At 42.0% G+C, this 21,795-nt stretch overlaps 1 protein-coding gene across 1 annotated transcript; it reads right to left on the bottom strand.

Annotated features, from left to right (window-relative positions):
- Window positions 1-14,909: 14,909 nt before the first annotated feature.
- On the bottom strand, window positions 14,910-20,616 carry LOC147607872 (protein STICHEL-like 1). The gene is made up of 6 exons (XM_086789911.1): window positions 18,256-20,616; window positions 17,944-18,142; window positions 17,214-17,831; window positions 16,163-16,934; window positions 15,966-16,038; window positions 14,910-15,551 (listed from the first exon to the last, which is right to left on the bottom strand). Exons 1-6 carry the CDS (start codon window positions 20,446-20,448, stop codon window positions 15,465-15,467), a joined length of 3,942 nt encoding a protein of 1,313 aa, XP_086646037.1. The 5' UTR covers window positions 20,449-20,616; the 3' UTR covers window positions 14,910-15,464.
- Between the last annotated feature and the right edge of the window lie 1,179 nt (window positions 20,617-21,795).

Here is a 21,795-nt window from a genome sequence, read left to right as displayed (position 1 = left end):
TGCAATTCCTATCAGGCAGAGTAGGTAGAGAATAAATCCTAACTACACCAAGCAGGTCAAAGAAGAGATAGATAAGCTGCTAAGATTGGGATTCATCTATTGGGATTGATAGAGCAGAATGGCTATCACCCACCATAGTCATCTTCCCAAAGAAGAACAGGAAGCTCAAAGTCTGTATAGATACCAAAAACTAAATGCCTCCACGATATCAGATCCATTTCCTCTACCATTCAAAGATTCTCTATTGAATGTTCTAGCGAGACATGTGACATACTCATTTCTGGATGGATTTAGTGAGTACAACAAGGTGCACAACGGCTCTAGAGGATAAGGAGAAAATAGCCTTTGTAACAGAATGGGGGGCTTTCACCTCCAATGTGATGACCTTTGGGCTGAAGAATGCTCCAGACACATTCCAAAGGATGGTGCAAGAAATATTCAATGAATATTTAACCACCTTCATGAGGGTCTTTGTGGATGACTTCAGTGTGTTTGGAAGGAAAAAAACCACATAAAGTACCTGATGATGTGTCTGGAGAACTTCAAAATAGCCAGACTAAGCCTCAATCCAGCTAAGTGTGCCTTTGCTATCACGAGTAAATCTCTATTAGGACTCATAGTGTCTATAGAAGGTCTAGTAGTAGATCCGACAAAAGTTGAGATCATTGTAAAACTAATGCTGCCCAAGAAAGCTAAGGAGCTAGCTAGATTCCAGGGATTGATCAAAGGGCATAGAAGATTCATGAGGCTCCTAGCAAACACGGCAATACCCATGTCGTCTGGCCATGAAGGATATTGGAATTAGGGTTGCAGGAAAGCACACAAAGCTTGGAGAAGAAGAAGCAAGAATGCACACAACACAAAGTGTATTAGATTGTGTCAATGTACAAAAGATAAGTTAGCCCTAGAAGGATGGGCATATATACAAGCCGGGGGAAAAAACCTCCTAAAGAGGGAAAAAGTACCCCGGCAGTCCTAAGTGTGTTCACACACATCACTGCCTATATATATGGCAACAAATCCCCCCTGGGAGTGATGGTGTGAATGAGAGCTGGCACTCATGTATAGGGGAGTGCCATGCCCGAAGTAGATCAATCCACAAAGGGGAGCAAGCCCAAAGCTTCGAACTTCTCATGAGGAAGCGCCTTTGTGAAAAGATCGGGTGTTGTCCTGTGTTGGCACATAGGCCAAGCTGATCTCTCCTGCTGAGAGTCTCTCCCTGACATAGTGATAATGCACCTCAATGTGCTTTGTGCGAGCATGAAAAACTCAGTTTCTCGTAACTGCCAATGCGCTCTGACTGTCAATGAAGATAGAGATGGCAGACTCCTGTCCAACACCCAAGTCAGTCATAAGCCGTCTGAGCCACACACACTCAACCGTAGCTGTGAAAGCTACCCTGTACTCAGCTTCACAACTAGAAGTGGCCACAGTAGGTTGCTTCTTGCTTAACCAAGATATGCATGAGCTACCGAGCATGAAACAAAAACCACTTGTGGACACTCTTGTGTCATAGCAACCAGCCCAATCTGAGTCCAAAAAAGCATGCAAATCTGGCGGCAATGATCTCCCCTTGGGATAAAATAACCCAAGATATATGGTGCCACTCAAGTAGCGAAAGATGCGTTTAACTGCCTTCCAATGCTGAGACCCTAGGCTATGCATAAACCTGCTCACTTGTGAGACTGCAAACTGAATGTCCGGCCTCGTAATGCATACATAAATGAGGCAACCAACAGCTGTCTGATAGAGTGTGACATCAAAGTGATCTCCAACATCATGAAGACTCAACTTCAAACCTGTCTCCATTGGAGTAGCAATAGGCTTGCAATCTTCAAGGGCAAATCCTATTGCTCAAATTGGGAATGTGCCATTGGCTATGCAGGATGGCGAGATGAGGTACTTGGACGCTTTCATCATATTCTAATAAGGTATCAGAGTTGTCCTCTTCCTGTAGTGCCTTTCCTTTTCCCTTTCCCTTCGTTGCATCCTTTTTTGGTACTTTTGCCCCTTTATCATCATCATCATCCTCTTCGTCTTCATCATCCCCTTCATCTTTCATAAGACCATTGCCCTTGCCTTGAACATGTGATTTTTCATGTAGACTTCTAGGCTTCACAATAGAATTCATGATTTGAAAAGATATAAAAAATAATATAAAATAAACTGAAATATCTAATTATATGGTTCATACCATGGTTGATTGCAAGCCCAAGTATACATGTCCTTCTCGCTCTTGGGAAATTTGCCACTTGGAAAGTCAAGAAACAATGGGTATCTCTTGTATATCCCTTCATCCCAAAGGTCTCGAAGTTGCTACTATGTATACATAATGCTATATCTCTCCGCATGGCACTTACAAATCCATCTACAAATTATTATTTCCATTAAGTTTACAAATATAAGAGTAGAATTAAGTAGTAAGTAAGCTTTGTAGAATGTTACGCACCTGAACACAGCATGCTTGGTAGCCTTGACGATAGTAGGGTTTGAAGTTACCACACCTTGTTTCTTTAGGGATCCCACCATTTCCTCGAACAGCTTCCCAAAATACAGTCTCTTAAGATTGGCGAGGTCCTCTAGGAATGTATCTGGAAAAATTACCTTGTACTTTTCTGATATTTTTGCAAGGATGGATACACTCTACGCTCCAATCTCATGCCATATGACTTCTCTTCGAAGCCAATCCCTGAATAAACTTGCATTTATTGCATTGCATTGAAATTATTATTCAATCAAAATAGAGTACTTTGTAAATATCAACATGATAGGGAAAGTAGTTATTACATACTTTTAGGGATTTGTGAATCCTTCAGCCTCTACAAATTTCCATCAATCAAGAGAAATAGAAGAAACAATGAAGAAAAGAGAGGAGAGAAAAAGGAATAGAAAGAGAGAGAGAGAGAGAGAGGAAAAAAGAGAGTGAAGGAAGGGTTGGTGAGAGAGAGAGAAGGGGAGTTTTGTGAGAGAGATAAAGAGAGTGTGTGAGAGAGAGAGAGAGGGATATCCTTTCAGGGTTTAGGGAGGGAGAGTGTCCTATGAGAGAGAAGGAGAGGGGGCTATCGTTTTATGGAGGAGAGGTGAGAGTTTTGCTTTTAGGGAGAGGAGGGGACGTTTTGTTATTAGGAAGGAGGGGGGAGGGAGAGGGCATTTTGCTTTAGGGGGGAGGAGAGGACATATTGCTTTTAGGAGGGGGGGCTGAGAAAGAGAGAGAGAGAGAGAGAGGGCAACTGCGTTTTGTTTTAAGAGGGGGAAAGAGTGGCTGCCACATTGCAAGGGGGGGAAGAGGACTGCCACGTTTTGTTTAGGGAGAGGGAGGGGGGGAGGCAGGGTTGCCATGTCGCAGGGGGGGAGAGAGGATTGCCGTGTTTTATTTAAGGGGGAAGTGTTAATCCAATTCTAGGATTAACAAGAGCTCCCACCATTATCTTACATCAAGGAGTCACAGCACTAGATACACCAAAGGGTCATACATTCAAGATATGAAGCAATAGTGTCCAAAGCTACAACTTGGACGGGCACCCGTAATTGTGTAACGGAGTATTTATGGCGATTCCCACTTCAAGAGCGAGTGGTAGCAAGATAGGATGAAGTCCTAAGTGATGTACTTCATGGATATATTATGAGAGTAGTCATTGTAATAGCATTAGGCCTCTTATGAGCCTAAAGTTCTGCTCTAATCTTGGTGTAGGTGCAGGTTGTACTGGTGCTGTGGGGGTTCCCTATTTCCATGGCTAATCTCAACATTTCTAGTGTCAGTCTTGCCATGGCAGGAGCAAGAGTAGTTTGAGGAAGGGTTGGTGGAGGAGCGGGGCCAAGAGGATAATATACCATAGGAGTCCCTTGTCTGATAGGTGGGCTTAAATGTGCCCCTTGTGGTCCCATGTGGTACCTAGGGTAGACTCCTTGTGGTGGGTAATACAGATGGACTGGGCTGATGTGAAGGGCATGGGTAGACCCTTTCCCTTTGGTGCGACGTTTCTAGTCCTTGAGATGATGGACCTGACCTTGGATTTTGTACTGGTCCTTGGGTCCTATACTAATCAACTATATCTAAAAAACAGGCGCACGGCTCTCCAAACTGGTGGTTCAGTCTGGGTTTGTTGGCTTTCACTTTACCCTACTTCTGCTCTAGGATCTAGAGACCGAGTAGGCTCGCTTTCTTGTGGTTGGTCCATGCCTGTCGCCCTGGGTTGTAGTTCTTCTGATTGTGTATTTCCCAGGATAAAATTATGGAGCCTTGAAGTAAGGCTTCTTTACGAATGTGTGGGAGAAGTAGGAGCTTACTCTTGGACAGATGGTTTGTCCATGCACTGAAGTTTAGGCTCTCCTGTTTCGAGGTCTGGAGTCCCTCATCCCGTGCTTGGGTGGTCTTTGCTATTACTGGGAGGTATCGACGACGAGAACAAAAAAAAAGTAAATTTATAAACTCTCTAAAAGAATTTACAAAAATTACACGTGTTTTATAACCTGCTGTGAGAAAATTGGTGCAATCTAGTTCAATTTTGCACATGGTACATTAATAAAATATATTTCAAACTTATATATTTCAAAATGTGTCCCAAAATAAAAATCCATGATCATAGAAGCTTAAAATGATTATACAAGCTTTCTATTGATACAAGCTTAAAATGATTATACAAAATTCCATGATTATACAAGCTTAAAATGAGTCAAGACAAAAAAAACTTAAGCTTTCTATTGATATAAATCTCCCAAGGCAAGGCTTTGCACGTCTTGAGAGTAACGATATAGGATTTCTCTTGCAAGGCGTGTGAAAGGTGCCTTGGGAATAAGGAGATCCACATAATTTTGATATCTGCGTATCTCTTGGAGTGCCTTGTCTTCATATTTCCTCCTTGGAGTGCCTTGACTCCATATTTCCTCCTCCTCCTTGGTGCACGTGGAGGCACATTCGGGTTATGAGGCCTTGGAAGACGATGAGCCTTCTTCCAGTCAAGTCCCTTAGGGAGGCCACGGCGAGGTTGTGGTGGAGGTTCTACTACCTACTACTGTTGTGGAGGTGCTTGTAAATATAAAACATGAGATGCGCTCCCCTCACTTGTAGAGCTTCCTTGTTCTCTGCTTGCTTGTTAGACTTCCTCTCGTGTTGGAAGGGGACCCATATTGTAGGGAGGGTCTTCCCAGCACGTTGCCCTCGTGGAGGTGGAATATTTTATCCTTACCATGGTGGAGGAACTTGCTTCCGCTCCTGCTCGCTGTCAGTTGATGATTATGTGCTATCGGGATCATGAGGATGCTTTCTAGTACCAGAGCAGCATTGGTAGGGTAATGAGGTACTCTACGTGTGCAGTATTCTTAGTTCAAGCCATGGGTGAGAAAGTGAGGAGAGTGAAAGTGAAATGATAAAAATGAGGCCATAGAGTCTTATCATAGGCACTTGAACATTAGGTCAAATTTTTAAAAATGACAATTTAGTGTGAAAGTTAAAAAAATAATCCATTACAATTTAATGTTATTTTACCCAAAATATACCCTCTAACCATTATAGCACGCCATGCAACATGGTGTGTTGGCCCACTACTTTGGTTCCATTTAGCCTTATTGGTCTCCTTCATGCAGAGTTGGATTGCTTTTGCAATTTGAGATGCCTTTGCTTTCTCCTTCAACATGGCATCTAATGTGCAGAAGTGAATTTTTTCATGGCATCATGGAATGAAATAATGGGATTCCATATAGGATCCTTTGGCATCCCTGTCTAGCTGACTCCATCAATCCATCGCAATTCATCTTCCGTCTTACACTTTTGCTTTGATTTCTTCATGCATAGAGGGCAAGGAAGTAAAGAGGTAGCACTTGTGTCACAACCAATCAAATGTATGCTTGGTTGTGACACAAGTGCTACCTCTTTACTTCCTTGCCCTCTATGCATGAAGAAATCAAAGCAAAAGCGTAAGAAGGAAGATGAATTGCGATGGATTGATGGAGTCAGCTAGAAAGGGATGCCAAAGGATCCTATATGGAATCCCATTATTTCATTCCATGATGCCATGAAAAAATTCACTTCTGCACATTAGATGCCATAATGAGAATTGTTACCTCGCCCTTTTTTCTTCCTCACATCGCAACCTTCTTTACAATTCTTGGTCCGCAAACCCAATCCTGCAGGACGAAAGTTTGCAAAGTGGATTTGTGAGCTTTAAGAATTCTCTTTCACTTTTATTACAGAAAACACCACTAGGGCCTCTCTTGCAGATTTGCTTATACAAGGAAGGAAGAGGAAGAAGGAACAGGGACAAAGGAAGAAGTATATGAAGATTTGGAGACGCCACCAACTGCTTTCAGTATGCATTTTGATGGAGCCTTTAGCCCTTCCAGGCAATGTGGGGCTGGGGGGATAGTTTTATTTGATCCAAAAGGAAAAGAGGTATGGGCCAAGGGTAGGAAATTTCCAAAGGTTATATCAAATAATGTGGCTGAGTACAATGCATTAATTTGGGGATTAGAAGATTGCATAAAAGATGAAATTAAAGAGGTAGAGGTAAAAGGGGATTCACAATTGGTCATCCGACAAATGAAAGGAGAATATAAGGCAAGGAGTCCTAATCTCCAAGAATTTTATAAAAGGGCAATGGAGTTAAAAGAAGCTTTTGAGTTTTGTAAATTTGTGCATGTTAACAGGAAGGATAATCAAAAGGCTGATGAATTGGCTACTAAAACCTTGGCTTCTTTCAAAGTAGCTACTCTTGCATTAATGGATACAGGTTGGCCTGAGCTCCAAGATATTCAACACTATTTAGATACAGGATACTTCCCTCCTGGATTGAATCCTCAAAACAGAAGCAAAGGCTTACCAGGAAAGCTCATCCTTACACAATTCTAGGGGATGTTCTTTACAAGCAGGGTAAGGATAAGATTCGAGGCGACTTCAGGCACTTCAAAATTAAGAGGCTGCACAACAACGACGCAAGGCAAGGCATGACACTCTCAAGAAGAAGAAGAAGAAGCTAGAACTCAAGCAAGGAAGCTTAGTCATGAGGTATGATGGCCGTGTGGAGAAACGGCTAGATAAGAAGCTTCTTCGACGATGGGAAGGCCCCTTCAGGATAAAGCAAAAGTTCAAAAATAACACCTATCTTCTAGAGGATGCAAGTGGCCAGGAGGTTCCCGGACGTGCCAATGAGTACCGGCTAAAGATATTTTACCCTCGAGCACCATGGCTAGCAGACCTCCAAGACAAGCATGGAGGATCTGCTGGGGGGGGAAAGATATGACATGAAAAATTGATATCTTTCATTTTCAATTTTGTGCATATTTTGATGGTTTCTCAATGGTAATAAGGTGGAAGCTTGTCCAAGAAGATTGTGACGCCCATAATGAAATAACGGCGTGGTGATGCGGCGGCTTGGCGGCTACCCCGATAACAGCATTCTATCTTCAAATATAATAGTTTTACTTGATTTAGGGTGCACACATTGTAAATGCTACAAGTATACTTGATAAATACTTTGGTATGGTAGATAGGCTAGTGATGTGGAAAATAAAAGTGGGCCTTCATGCTCACATGGATTTTAATTGTATTATTAATATGGTATTCACCACCATAAGGCTACAAGTTGGGGAGTGTGGAAGGCATGTGGAGGAGTGTGTGTAGGTGCATAATTGGGAAAGATTCTTCTAGAATGCCTACATGGAAGAGGAGAATTCTGCCATGTGTAAGTGGGATCTCCACCTACATGCCACTTAGACTTGGCTATTATCTCATCACACTTTCAAAGTAAAAAAGTCTTCAATTTAATAATCAATAGAAGACTTAGCCTAAGAGGACAATTGATGGTGACATCTACCCTTATGTCACTGAAGGGTTGAAGATTTTTATGTTGTAATTTGTAACAATGGAAGAGAGGGTGATTCTCCACCTATAAAAAGGAGCCCTCCTCTCCCTTTCAAATCAATGAATGGAGCCTCCTCAATTGAGCATTTTATGTCATTGCCATTCTCTTATCTTTCAAACCCTTATTCAAACACTCTCTTTACATGTGAATATCTCATTTAGCATATTAGCTCCTCATGCTTAACCCAATTTTGGACCTCTTTGATGATTCATGATAAGTGGGATAAGGAGTTATTATCTTGGTGGGCCTGTGACTTCTCAAGGTAGCCCTTGCCTTATTGCCGCCCTCCTTTGGAGGTACCAATGGTTTTAGCGGTAATGAGCATGTGGAAAGACTTTGGGGACCATAGGTAAATCTTTACGATTGTCCGCTGAGCAATGTTAACCCTTACTCTCTAGCTTGAATCATGAAGGAGATGAAAGGCAAGAGGCTATGTGAAAATTGAGGTTTCATGCAAAGAGAGGGAAGTGCAGTTTTTGTGGTCCAATACCCAAATTTCAACCGGTAATCTCATCACTCGAGTATTGATTTCTAAAATTGATCATATGGCTAGGAAGCTCTTTATATGCTCTTTCCACTCATGTTACTAATTTCTTAATCCTTTACTTCATTGATGATCAGAATTTCTCCTAAAAGTTGCTAACTTTTAGGCGAATTTTGGTAGTTTTATAGTCTTGTAGTAAAATGCTCATAACTTTTCGCTCGGTTGCCCGTTTTTGAAAGTTTTTATATGGGCGCGAAGCTCTCTTCAAGCTCTACGCATTATCTAATCCTCTCTTACATAGCCTATATGGATTTAAAACTGCAATTCTCTATGTATCTCTGTTTTTATAGAATTTTGATAGTTTTATAGTCTTGTAGTAAAATGCTCATTTTTGAAAGTTTTTATATAGACGCAAAGCTCTATTCAATCTCTACGCATCTATATAATCCTCTCTTGCACAGCCTATATGGATTTAAAACTGCAATTCTCTGTGTATCTCTGTTTTTATAGACTTTTGGCCATTATTTCTTCTTAATCATGATTAATTCCTCCTAATCTCTTATCAAAAGGCAAACCCCAAGTGTCTTATCCTCTTGTAAGTGATTGCTATATTCATTTTCTTTAAGATGTTCAGTCCAAATCGCCCAATTCGAACGGATGAACCTTACCAATATTCCCTGTATGTTTCCGTTCATATAATCCTGAGTCGGAAGATTTTCTTCCAACAAAGAATCACCCTCTTGTTTGGAGCTACAAGACTAGCAGAAATTCTTGCTTCTCCGGAGCCTTTCATCTTTCCTTCCATGAATTATGATCTCACCTTTGATATGTATATCTTTATCTTAACCTAGGGAGAGAAAGGGGAGGTGAGGAGGCTGTGAGGTTTCATACAAGTGTGTTTTGATTCTAAGAAGTGACCGAAGTCCAAACCCCAACTTTGTGTCACACTACCTTTAAAGATTTTCTAAGGACATTTCTTGAAGCATTCTTAGATGATTTGTGCATTCATTCTTCATGGTGGAAGGAGCATTTATCTTGCTTTACGGAAGGTATATAAACTTTATCGCCTATCTCTAAACCCATTCAAATGCCAATTCTGGGTTAAACACAAAGTTATCTTAGGATATATAGAGTAAAATTAAAATTATCTTGGAGTTACCCCCACCAATAAACTACAAGGGAGTCCAAAGGTTTATGGGATATATAAGCTACTATAGGAAATTCATCCTCTTCTATGCCGAGATTGCATGTCACTTGTACAAGTTTTTCATTATATTCGAGTGGATAGAAGAATGCCAGCAAGACTATAACATGTTAAAGCAAGCTTCAGCTATAGCACTCCCATAATACGAGTGCCAAATTGGAATGTTATCTTCCATGTTCATATTGATGCTTCTAATTTTGCAATTGGATGTGTCCTAGCCCAGCCAGGTAAACATAAACTAAACTACCCTATACTGAGATGAATTGTATGTCGGGAAGAAATTTCAACATTACCTTCAAGCCAATAAATTTGTTTTCTATCTTGATCATCAAGCCTTGCTATACCTTGTCAATAAACCTTGCTCCACAGGGAGAATCACTAGGGTGGTTATTGATTCTTCTCGAATTTTATTTCACAGTGGTGGTACGGCCTAGTAAGAAACATGTCATGGTTAATCATCTATCTCGTGCACCTAATGGTGAAGCACCAATTGAATAGATGATGATCTACCTGATGCTAGATTATTTAAAGTTGATGCTACACTGTTTAAAGTTGAGGCTATACCAGAGTGCAGTGAGAAAATTGTTAACTTTATAGTTAATGGTTTTCTAGAGGTGAAGAAGCTAAGGAAAGATCTAGCAAGGAAGTTGCTTAAAGAAGAAGAACCTTACCAATTGATCACTAGAACTCTTTATAGAATAGGTAAGGATGACATATTAAGACGCTGCCCTAGGGAGGATGAATATTATGCATCATTGAACAAGCACACCAAGGGGTAGTTAGTGGGCACTTTTTAACATATATTATTGGAAGAAAAATACTCCAATCGGGGTATTGGTGGCCCATGATCTTCAAAGATTGTGCACTATTATCAGAGAATGTGATGAGTGCCAACGATATACTAAACCACAAAAGAAAGACATGATGCCCTTGCACCCTATTAAAGTTCTTGAATCCTTTATAAAATGGGGCATTGATTTTGTGGGACCCATTAGTCCGGCTGTATGTAGCACCCAACAAGCAAGGTACATTTTAATAGCTATGGATTGTGTCACGAAATAGGCCAAAGTAAGAGCTTCAAGGAAAAGCGGATGTTGTGGCAAAAGCAAAGTTTCTTTATGAGAATATCATTACCCGCTTTGGTTGTCCTTTTGAGCTGGTGAGTAACCAACGGAAACATTTTATAACTGATGTAATCCAACATCTCACCACAACATTCATGATCTTATACCGCAAGTCTACTCCATACTACTCGCAAGCAAATGGTCAAGCTGAGAGAGCCAACAAAGTCCTCATTTACATATTAATAAAAATTGTTGAAGCTCGACACAATGATTGGGAATTCAAGCTCGTTGTAACAACTCTATGAGCTTACCAAACCTCTTACAAAGTTACAATTGATTGCACACCATTTAAGATGGTATACGAGGTTAAGGCAAAAATGCATGATACCTAACTTGAGGGTGGCAGTGAGACTGAGAGACTTGAAGGCAACATGTTGGCCGACCAGTTGTTCATTCTTGAACAACTAGAGGAAGAAACACAAATTGATGTATAGAACATATTAACAGAAAAGGATCTAAGAAAAAAATGTTTTGATAATAATCTCAAGGATAAGAAAATCAATGAGGAAGACCTTGTACTTATATATGGAGTCCGCAATGAAAAAAAGAAACTAAAGTATATCACAAAAGTACCATTTAGATTCTACAAAATAACACCTCAAGGTACCATGCATGTTGAAACCCTTGACAGGGTTGAAACCATTGGCTTCCTTAATGGTAGTAGATTCAAAAAGTATTATGGTCCTCTTACCAAGGAAGCCTTGTGAGTTGCACATGATAAGATAGTAGCCAAGGAAAAAGCGGAACTAAAGAAAGCTTAAGCTCAACAAGAAGCTAAAGAAAGGCAAATTCGACAACAGCAATGATAAGAAGCTATCCTTGGATCAACATAAGCCTTTGTGGGAGAAGTTGAAGACAGAGGAGCACATAGCACCTCTATGAACATCCATTCAATTGCCTAGCCCTTATGGTAGAGTGCTCTACAATGCATTACTCGACACAGGGGCTAGTTATAATTTAATTTCCTTAAATGCATGGAACCAATTAGGAAAACCGTAACTTATAGACACCTCTTTGAAGGTGAAAGGTATTAATGGTAGGAACAACAAGGCTCTTGGACTACTTCAAATAAAGACATTGTGATGGCAACAACAAGCACATAGTGGGAGACTTCTTGATATGGACATGCAAATAGAAGGCGGGTAGAAAATAGGAAATATGTCATCCCACAAGCACAAGCGGTGTTACACTAGAGTATGCTAACCCTTGGTCGGGTCATGTGAGAGGTGGTGTACAGAGATCAAAAAGTATGGAAGCAATTTGAGTATATAATGTGTCAATTTTAGCGAGCAATAATGGTCATATTTTAGCCCCAACGTGTGTTCCTGTTGTGCCATACTTTCAACTTTGGCCACCTAAGAGTGTGAACCCTAGAGGTCACCTATATATACTACAAAACATGAAACGTAACTCTCACCACTCATTCTTTTATGTATAAGCTAATAGAGTCCTCTTCCTCTCTACTCTCCTATACTATTACTTGCTTGCCTTGTGCTTGTTTGAGCTCTTATATGTGCTTGCTTGCATGTGTGTGAGAGTGAGTGTGTAAGATAGAGTGGCGAGGAGGGTCGAGCTTCCATTGGAGTGAGGCGACGATGAAGTGGCACTTTTGGGTGCAGCTATGCGGCAAGATCATCTCCCACGAGAATCCCAAGGCAACCAACTTGTTGAGAAGTGTGGTGCCATAGAGCACATGTAGAGGCAGGGAGTGAGTACGTGAAGATGAAGCCACATGGCTAAAGTAGATTATCCCACACGCAAGGACCAAGAAAAGATGTACTCTACCCATATAAAAGGAGTCATTTTCAAGCAATGAAAGTACAAGCACTTGCACACATCTCAAGCCTCTTTATGAGTACAAGTCTTAATCTTGTAACCTAATTATGCACACTCATCATGATGACCGCACTTAGCACTATCCACTGTAGGTTTAAGTTAATTATGTGTGATTAGTATGTCATTAGGCTAATTAGCTTCTTGTAGGAGGTACCATGAATCTTAACATGATATCAGAGTCTCCCTCTCTTCTTAAAGCTTCTCTTAATTACCTCATCTAGTTACTTTTAGTTCATTAGTGTGTTTAAGCACTAATCACTCTCTAATCACATTTGTGGCTAGTTTTTTAACTCTTCATTCTCCTAATTTCCTTCACCATTGTCCAATCCATTTTAGGAGGCTATTCCTTATGCCATTGCTAAGCTACAGTGTGGATTAATTAATCAAAATTGCCGACACTACGCATAAATCCACAAAAACAAGTCGTTTGGTTATTTTTCTCGTTCTCCGTCCGTGCATCAAATTGGACCAAGCCCTTCTAGCACAAGACACCCCATGGTATAAGATATAGCTTGACCATAGATCTCTTCAAATGATGCTATATACCGGCAAGGGAAAGCTACACTATAATCGTCGATTCTCTGACGATTTGTGCCCTTTTTGTATGAATTGGTTATTTTGAGTATGCCTTACCTTCTCATTAAGGGCAAAGAGCTAAAGAAAAAATCCCCTTGAATGCTTACTCCCTCATGCTCAATTGAAAGCTCCAAATTTCAGCTCACTTAATCACTATAATAAGCACAAATCACCAATTAATATATAATTTACAAAAAATGGGTGAAATTGGGGATAAAAGTGAGTAATTAGAGTTGTATTTAGCATGTTTACACATCAAAGGTTGTCCCTAAGGGTTAGTACTAGGGTGTGTGAGAGACTTATAACACATGCCCACTTCTCCACTTACCATAAAAAGAGATGTGAGTTGTAATATATATATATATATATACGCGCACATTACCTTAAAGTCTCCAACTTCCAAATTCAAATTTTACCCAAACCACCTCCTCCTCTGCCGAAACCTCCAAAATTGTATCGCGTGGCAACTTTGTGAAACTCTTCTTCAAGATTATACAATATAGAGAGTTGTAATATCGAGATATATATATATGTTGGTCGGAACCAGGCTTTAAATTTGGCACTAAGTCTAGGTGCCATAGAAAATCTAGTGGCACTTTTGCCATCAACCATGGGTGTCAAAATGTCACCTTTGGCTAAAATTTTGAGTGTCCCTTTTAATAACAAACATAGCTGCTGCTCGCAATCATCCATAGCTGCTGGCAGTTGCTCTCTAGCCTCGCTTCTTGCCATGCACAGAGATACAAGCAACCGCGCGTGCTCTTTGCCTGTTTAAACAGTTGCTCTCTAGCCTCGCTTCTTGCCATGCACAGAGATACAAGCAACCGCGCGTGCTCTTTGCCTGTTTAAACTTGCGTAGCTTAATTCTTTTTGCCCTATGTATATTATGTTGGCCTTTTCATATTAGTCCTGCTCCACCTTGTGTATAATATTTGGTCTTTTCATATTTATTATGTATTGTGTACTATATTATACATGTTTACTATATTATATCTATTATATAGGATATATACCCCTGCCCCTAAGGCTAGGTGCCATTGGGCACTTCCCTTGTTTTTTCAAAGTGCCACGTTAGCACTTTAACCAGAAAACGGAGGTGCCATTTGGCACTTGAAATTGTGAAAGGCTCCCGTATGGGTGCCAAATTTAAAGCCTGGTTGGAACGGTAAGGAAATCTCCTCTTTCCGAACCTTCAAATTTGTACCACGTGGCAATTTTGTGACACTCTTTTTTAAGATTATATAATATAGAGAGTTGTAATATCGATATATATATATATGTTGATCGCAACGTCAAGGAAATCACTCGGGAGTTCCCGAAGTAATGGGTTCGAGTCCTCCCTGTGCAAGCGATCGCACTTGTTGTTCTATTAGATTTCCAACCAATTCAAATGTTTATATATATATATATAACCAGGTAGCATTCCAATTCAAGAATTTTCTACAATGTGAATGTCTCAATTTGGAATATTTTGACATTTTCCTATGGACAGGTATTAAGAGGTAGGTGGCCTTTGCAATTTCAAAATTTATCTACATTGGTGAATTGTCTGGCAACTCAATCAATCAGGGCTTAATCCCTTGCCAAGAAACTTGAAAAAGGCATAACGTTATCACAGGCTCACACCATGGCCTGCAGGTGCACAGGTAAAGGTTTCAAACCCTAGCATCTAAATATACTGATAATGCAGGTGCTAAACTCCTGAAACACTGATCACCCCAGTTGGCAAGACTGTATATGAGATGTGTTACACATCAATGCCTCTCAAGCCTGCATTAATTTGGAAGCCTTTAAATGAATGAACAGACAAGATGCATAATTATTTGTAAACTAGAAAACAGCAATACATCACATGAACAACTCAAGAAAGATACATGGCCCTCCCAAAGTACCGTACCGTCGGTCGCCGGATTCTACATACATTTCATGGTCTCCTCAAAGAGGCTTCTCTTGAACCCATCATCATCTACCAGAGCACAGCTTGCCCCATCACCCCAGCACTCATGTAGTACAATGCAGCACTCATAATCATCATCCAGAATGTTCATTCTTACACAATGGCTCACCATCTGGATATTCGTGCTGTATCCCATTATCTCCAGAAGAAAAAAACATCCTTACATGCAAAACCATATCTGCATGCATAATGTGGTAGTCCCTGCATGATCATCCTGAGACACTTGATTTTCTTTTCCTTCAATAACTATGGAAAACATGGAAGAAAACTGCCAAGCTCAAAAAAGCCTCCCCAAACTTAGAAGAAAAACTTCCAAGCTAAAAAATATTATCCACATGTGGGTATCAGTCTCACGACGATCTTGTGTGTCTTCTGACCCATGGAAAAAATAGCTGAGAATGACCTTGAATAGCAGCCATTATGTGTTTCAACTTCTGCCCTCTCCTTTTGCACATGGTACAAGTCTGAGCAGTAACCTTCCTCTTCTCTTCTTCCTCAATCTTTGATGTTTGACCTGTAAAGTAACCTTAAATCATTAGGGTAGCCTCATACCTTATCAAATTTGTTTAATCTCTCTTAAACAAATTCTATATACACATACTCTAGAGATGAACACTCTATATCAGATGTATCCTTGACTGCTACCAAAAAGATGCATGGGCAGTCCCCATGCATTGATAATGGGCACTGCCCATTGTCTATGAGAGGGGAAGACTGCCCAGAAATGAGAATTCTGCGGTGGTCAAGATGTACCCCACATGGCATTTCCACCCACAGTTGTGCTGGGCAATCTTGCCCAACACCCACCATCCAATTTTTTAAGGTTAAAATATATGCCCAACACCCATCCAATTTTTTAAGGTTAAAATATATCAACACCCTTAGACTGACTCTTATTGAGGAAAAATAAGAGGAACATTATAACTACCTTGCCATCATTCATTCTATTTCCCTTCCAGCATAAAACACTGGATCCATATCTTTCTTGAGTCTCTGAGTCCCTGCATGACAAGGGAACATGATGGCATGTAACTACCCAGTATACTCCTTGTGAAAAAAATGTGCATTTTCATAAGAGAAGATTAAGAGCATGTCTCAAACAAACATCACAGCACCGATACTTACGAGCTATCTTTATCGGTATCATTCCCTTCCATTGGTGAAGGAGAAAATCTTGGTTCAACATTAATATCTCTCTCTGCCTTCCCCTTTGGATGGGCATCTACATCATGGGTGCCACCTGTATCCTCTGATTGCAGCAAAACCAGTGCATCTGAGCTCCTGCCACCTGTATAGGTCTTCTCCTTTTGAGATTCATGATAGACACTCACCCTTCTATTATTCTCTGTAGAATCACCCTCCACTACATGATTACTAGACTTAAGAATTCTATCTGCACCTTCTTTGCCCTTTCCCTTGGCAATATTGTATCTATCTCTATCTGATAGATCTGTGCTGTACCTCTGCTTGTACGAGCTTTGCTCTACTTCCAGACTGTGTCTCGGCTTTCTATGCTCTGGAACGCGCACTCGAGGACTAGAAGAGACGGGTACACCAAATTTCAAAGAGCCAGATGACTTTCTGAATGAGCCACTTTTGCTCCTCCTCTGCTCTTGCAGAGGACCCTTCTCATTTTCCAGATAGTAAGGCTTACTGTCTGCCTTGGACAGTGATACTATCCTGTCCTGTTTACCCTGTTGTTCGAGGTTTCCTGATACATAGGGACTACCTCCCCCGTGGACAAAGTTATCATCTGCTGATGAAGATGACAAGGTGATGTTTAATTCAACTGGGCAGCATAGTGCTTCCTGAAATGCATTTGCAATGCTGGTTCTGGCTCTCTCCGCCATAGCCTTATGCTCAGGGTGTCTAAACTCCAGGTGAGCAACTGCAAGAGCTGTATAGGTAAAATCAAAAGGTCAGTAAGAAAGAGAGAAACAATTCACTATAATGAGAGGGTGAGGAGACATAGATATCATAGCCTCCTGAACATACATAGCATAGACTTCGTTCTACTGCATCTCCTTACTCCACTAACAGTACAACCAGATTCAGGCATCAAGACACATTGTCACCATGGTACTCAAATTTTCAAGCATAAACCACCATGCCTACTACCACATCATCAGAGTGAAAAGCACTTATTTGCTGCAAGATTTTAAAGAGCTGACCCTACCTTCAGTGACAGAGAGTGACAGCAATCTGCCCTCCCCACGCAAGAGCTGCTTGATCACATTTGACCGGCTGCTGTCTAAGACTTTTCTCCATATACTGTCCATTGAGCAAGAGCTCATTGTTCTGGCTTCTCTCTGCTCAACTATACTGACTCCAGTGGAATAAGCCCGGGGTTTGACAGGAGGCCTGTTTGCACCTGCTGTTGTCCTTACATCATCTAGAGCTGCTGCAGACTGTGGAGATTGGTTGCAAGGGTATACTTTGTTGCCCAAGAAAGGACCAGAGAAGTGGATATTCTGACTGTCTAGCCTCTTATGATCAGCTCCCTCCGCCTTCCCGGCACGTTGAGGTACATGCTCAATTTGTAGTGGTGATTGAGTATCCCACTTCAGTTCACCCTCCAGTGTCTCCTTCTCACTAGTGTCGAAGAAATTAACCGGGCTCTGGGTTACACTTGTCCCCAGAGAAGAAGGGGGCACATTGGAGGCATCCATCTGAGAGAATTGCAAGAATGCTGCTGTTAACCATGTGGTTCTGTCACTGCAAGACCGGAGTTGCTTCTCTGCATCCGATAGGATTCTCAGTGCTTGTCGGAACCTCTCTTCTTCAACCTTCCTCACTACACAATACAAGCAACATCATAAAACTAGTAATCCAAGCCTCTGAACATGTTCCATATACATGCAAAAGAGATGTAGAATGGGTTTGCAAAGTGTAGACAAAGAAAGTACCATGCTTGAGCCTGTATCCTGCAGCACTGTTGTTACCCGCAAGGATATTGGTTATCAGTGTGGCGAGCTGAGAGATAAGGGCCAAGGGTTCCACCCCTGATTCCATAAATTCTCTGATAGACTTCACAGTACTTGTTGTATCTGGTGACAGAGCCAGTTCAAGAAACTCTGCCAGTTTGTCCTCAGGTATCAGCCCAACCTGATACATGTAGGCATCCAAATCAAAAACTTCAGTAAGTAAATAAGAGTGGCTAATTCATCAGAAGTAGGAAACCATAAAAATTGATCAGAACACTAGCACACTTGACTTACCAGCTCTTGCACTACTGATAGAGTGACTCTCTTCCCAAGCAAGCTGATCTGATCGAGAGCCATCTCTGCATCACGCAAGGAACCATCGGATCTGCTAGCAATAAGCTGCAAGGCATCAAGTTCTACATCAATATTCTCCTGCAGAGCGAGCTTCCGAAGTCTTAACACTATGTCTGCATCTTTGATCTTGGAGAACAAGAACTTCTGGCAACGCGAAAGTGCAGTGCGGGGCAGCTGATCTGGGTCTGTGGTGACAAGAATGAATACCACATAGCTAGGGGGCTCCTCTAAGCTCTTCAGGAATGCATTCCACGCTTCTGCAGTCAGAAGATGGCACTCATCTATGATGAAGACTTTGTACCGAGAAGACGGAGGCAGGGAGACGTGTTTAAGGAGAAGCTTCATGCTCTCAATCCCATTGTTAGCAGCTGCATCCACTTCTCTCACATCAAAGTTCTTTCCTGCATGCAGAGAGGAGCATTCCTTGCACAACCCACATGGCCTAAGCTCTTCTGCTGATAGGCAATTCAGCGCAGCTGTGAACATCCTAGCTGCAGATGTCTTCCCTGTCCCTCTAGGTCCCTGGAAAAGATACACAGGTGCAATTTTGCCTCTCAATACAGCATTAGAGAGAGATTGGGCGACCATGGTTTGCCCTACTAGATCCTTGAGAACCTTTGGCCGATGCTTCTGGCTCAAGCTCCGGTGCCGATCCACGGACCGTTTCTCCTTTCTTGCTATGGGCAATCCTAGCTCTTTACAATAAGAGTCATGCTCACTCCCCCTGAAGCTGTACCCATTACTAGATCTTCCATCCTCCTTAAATCTGCTAGCCTTCCTCAGACTGAACTCTCTGTAAAGGCTTTGAGTACCCCTACTTAGCTCCACAGAAGAGTCCACAACGTCATCAGTAGTGTAGTCATGGAAGGGCTCTGGCTCAGTCATGAGGGGAACTGTTTCCAAGTCTGAATCAAAGGAGGAAAAGGAGCCCTCTGAGTTATACTTGTCCCATTTACAGCCCTTTCTATTTTGTGAAACCAGCAGTCTTTGCCCAATTCTTCTTCTAGAAACTGTGGGGAAGCAGCCGCCTGTGTAGTGCATGAAGGAGTCATCTTTTGCATGATGTGCATTCGACCAGCGCCACGACATGCCACAGCCAGATCTCTGCCCATCAGAGTCTTCATCCAGACCATCCTCAGAGGCATACATTGAGACAGGAAGCTGGTGTTGAGGCTTATTAGAGATGTCATTGATGGGCTGCAGCGATGTTTTCTTGGCCATACGGTGGGGTTGATCTAGGTACTTGACAGAATTAAAGCCTCCTGATTGAGAAGAGCCAATTTCAGCCACCCCCAAAGAGCCCGAATTCTCCTCATTCTGCAGCTTCCTAGCAGCTTCTCTCTCTTTAAGATACTCCTCTAGAGTAAGCAGAGAGAAAGCCTTAGTGGCATGGAGAGATTCTCCAAGTATCTGCAGAGAGCTCACCACCGCACCTTGGCCTATAGTAGAGGGGAGGTTTCTTCTTGTCTTAATCTCTCTTCTTAGCTGATGCTCTCTCCTCATCAGCTTCCTTTTGCTATGCATCTCCAACACATGGTAGCCAGCCCTTCTCCTACTTCTTAAGCCACCCTTCTCCCTTCTAACCCTAGTTAAAGCGTGTCCACCATACCCATCTCTCCTCCTCCTCTCAGAAATACCTTCAAGCTCACTCACCCATCCTGAGTGCCTAGAGTTATGCACAGCGAGCCTACCTTCAATCACCATTCTGCCAGCATCTCTTCTTAGCCTGGAGATCCTTCCGTCTATAGATTCATCCGCAAGATCCTCTTGTTGTTGATGGTGATGATGATGATGATGATGATGATGGCGATGATCGTGCTGCCCACTATGGATCCACTTCTTAGACCTCCAGTCCCACCCCACACCAGCCACTACAGCCAGACCATCACCCCTCTCTCTCCCCCTGCTAGGGCTTCTTCTCAACACATGCTCTTCTTCTGAGAAATCCTTGTGGTGGTGGTGGTGGTTCTCCTCTTCATCAATCTCCATAGCTCTAGTGTAAGGGACAAGGCCAGGGGTGAACCATGGAGAGGTGTTAGAGGAGACAGAGAAGGTGGGGGATCTCTCCACAGGAGTGGTAGTGGGGTTCCTGGTAGCTCTGCTGGTTCTGGGCATTGGGTCCTCCATAGCCATCAGTTGAATGCTCAAAATGGAAACCCAATCTGTTAGGAAGTCGCCCACTCTAATAAGAACCTTTCCTGTAACTATGCATTTGGGAGCTCAGAAGCACATCCCAGCAGACAATGCATAGGAAAAGTTGGCAGAGAGCCTCGGGATGAAGATGACCACCAAATTAAGAGCAGAAATAATAAATCATAGTTAACCAATTAAAGAAAAACAAGCCAAAATAAAAAAAGATAAAGTAGGACTCTTTGTACATAAGAGTATGATAAGACATTACAGAAAACGGATTCCGAGGCAGACAGAGCGACAGCCATGAGTATTTAATAAAAAAAGCTGGCACTACAGAGCCAGAGAAACCTTATTAAAGAGGAAAGATAATATCAGAAAATACGAAAAAAAACATTACCGGTAATTAAAGTTTTAAGGATTGCTGCCACGTCACATACCGGTAATTAAAGTTTAAGGATTTCTGCCACGTCACATCTACTCGAAATCTAGCCTGGATTCACCTGTCGCTTTCGCTTCGGTATTCTGTGGGCCCATTTTGTTGGTTTTCATTTTTCCGAAATTTTACTTCCACGTCAGTGGCCAATCATTTGTCGAATAGTCCCCCTGTCGCAGTCAGCTGATTGGCTGCGGGCCCCACGCTTGGTCATTCTCAATCTGCAAGATGCGCACGCCACCTGTCACCCGCGTGCCGACACGCAGCGCCGTCGGATCTCGAAGGGGATCCTGCGGACGCTACTTCGCGAGGGCCCACCCTGGTGCTCCCGGACACAAATTTTGTCGGAGCTTTATTTTTTTAAATTTAGATAAAATCACGCCCACTCGATCTTGCTAAAATTCTAATGCCCACCTTGCTGCCTTGAGACCTAGCCACTCAATCCTCTCAACTGTCTACTTCGGAGTTCGAGTCCCTTTCACTTTTGTGATTCGTGTGACAAGGTAATTGTACCTTCTAGAAAGTTAACAGCTTATATGCTAAGAGACTGTTCACACGTAGCACGAATGTGCACTTATATATACATAGGTGTGATATATGCGCCTACGTGGCCACATTGTGGGGCCATGCGATCGGTGCTCATAGAACACCACGCCATCGATGTGATGGCCATCACCCACCATGTGGTGGGCGCTAGAACCGGTTAAAATTCAAAAAAACCAATTGAATTCACTCGTCTTTACAAAAACTGATAAAATTTACAGGTTTTTAATTATAAAAACCGGCTAATAATGAGATTTTGAATAGGGAAAACCGACTGTACTCCAACTTGTCTTTTTTCTCACTAGCTAGGAAAAAAGTTTTTCTCTCGCACTGGCCAGCATGTGCGCAGCTCCTACGTATGGACTTTGGAT

This window comes from Cibotium barometz, chromosome 54 (assembly GCF_041138505.1).
Source record: "Cibotium barometz isolate CiBa-2024 chromosome 54, ASM4113850v1, whole genome shotgun sequence".
NCBI classification, from domain to species: Eukaryota; Viridiplantae; Streptophyta; class Polypodiopsida; order Cyatheales; family Cibotiaceae; genus Cibotium; species Cibotium barometz.
Note: the sequence above shows the minus strand (reverse complement) of the source record. Positions and strands in the feature narration are given on the sequence as shown.

Coding starts and splice junctions, on each gene's coding strand:
- LOC147607872 (XM_086789911.1), bottom strand. CDS start 20,448: ATGGCTATGGAGGACCCAATGCCCAGAACCAGCAGAGCTACCAGGAAC. Junction 17,832..17,943: donor AGGATACAGGCTCAAGCATG/GTACTTTCTTTG, acceptor TGTATTGTGTAG/TGAGGAAGGTTGAAGAAGAG. Junction 16,935..17,213: donor GTCACTCTCTGTCACTGAAG/GTAGGGTCAGCT, acceptor TTACCTATACAG/CTCTTGCAGTTGCTCACCTG.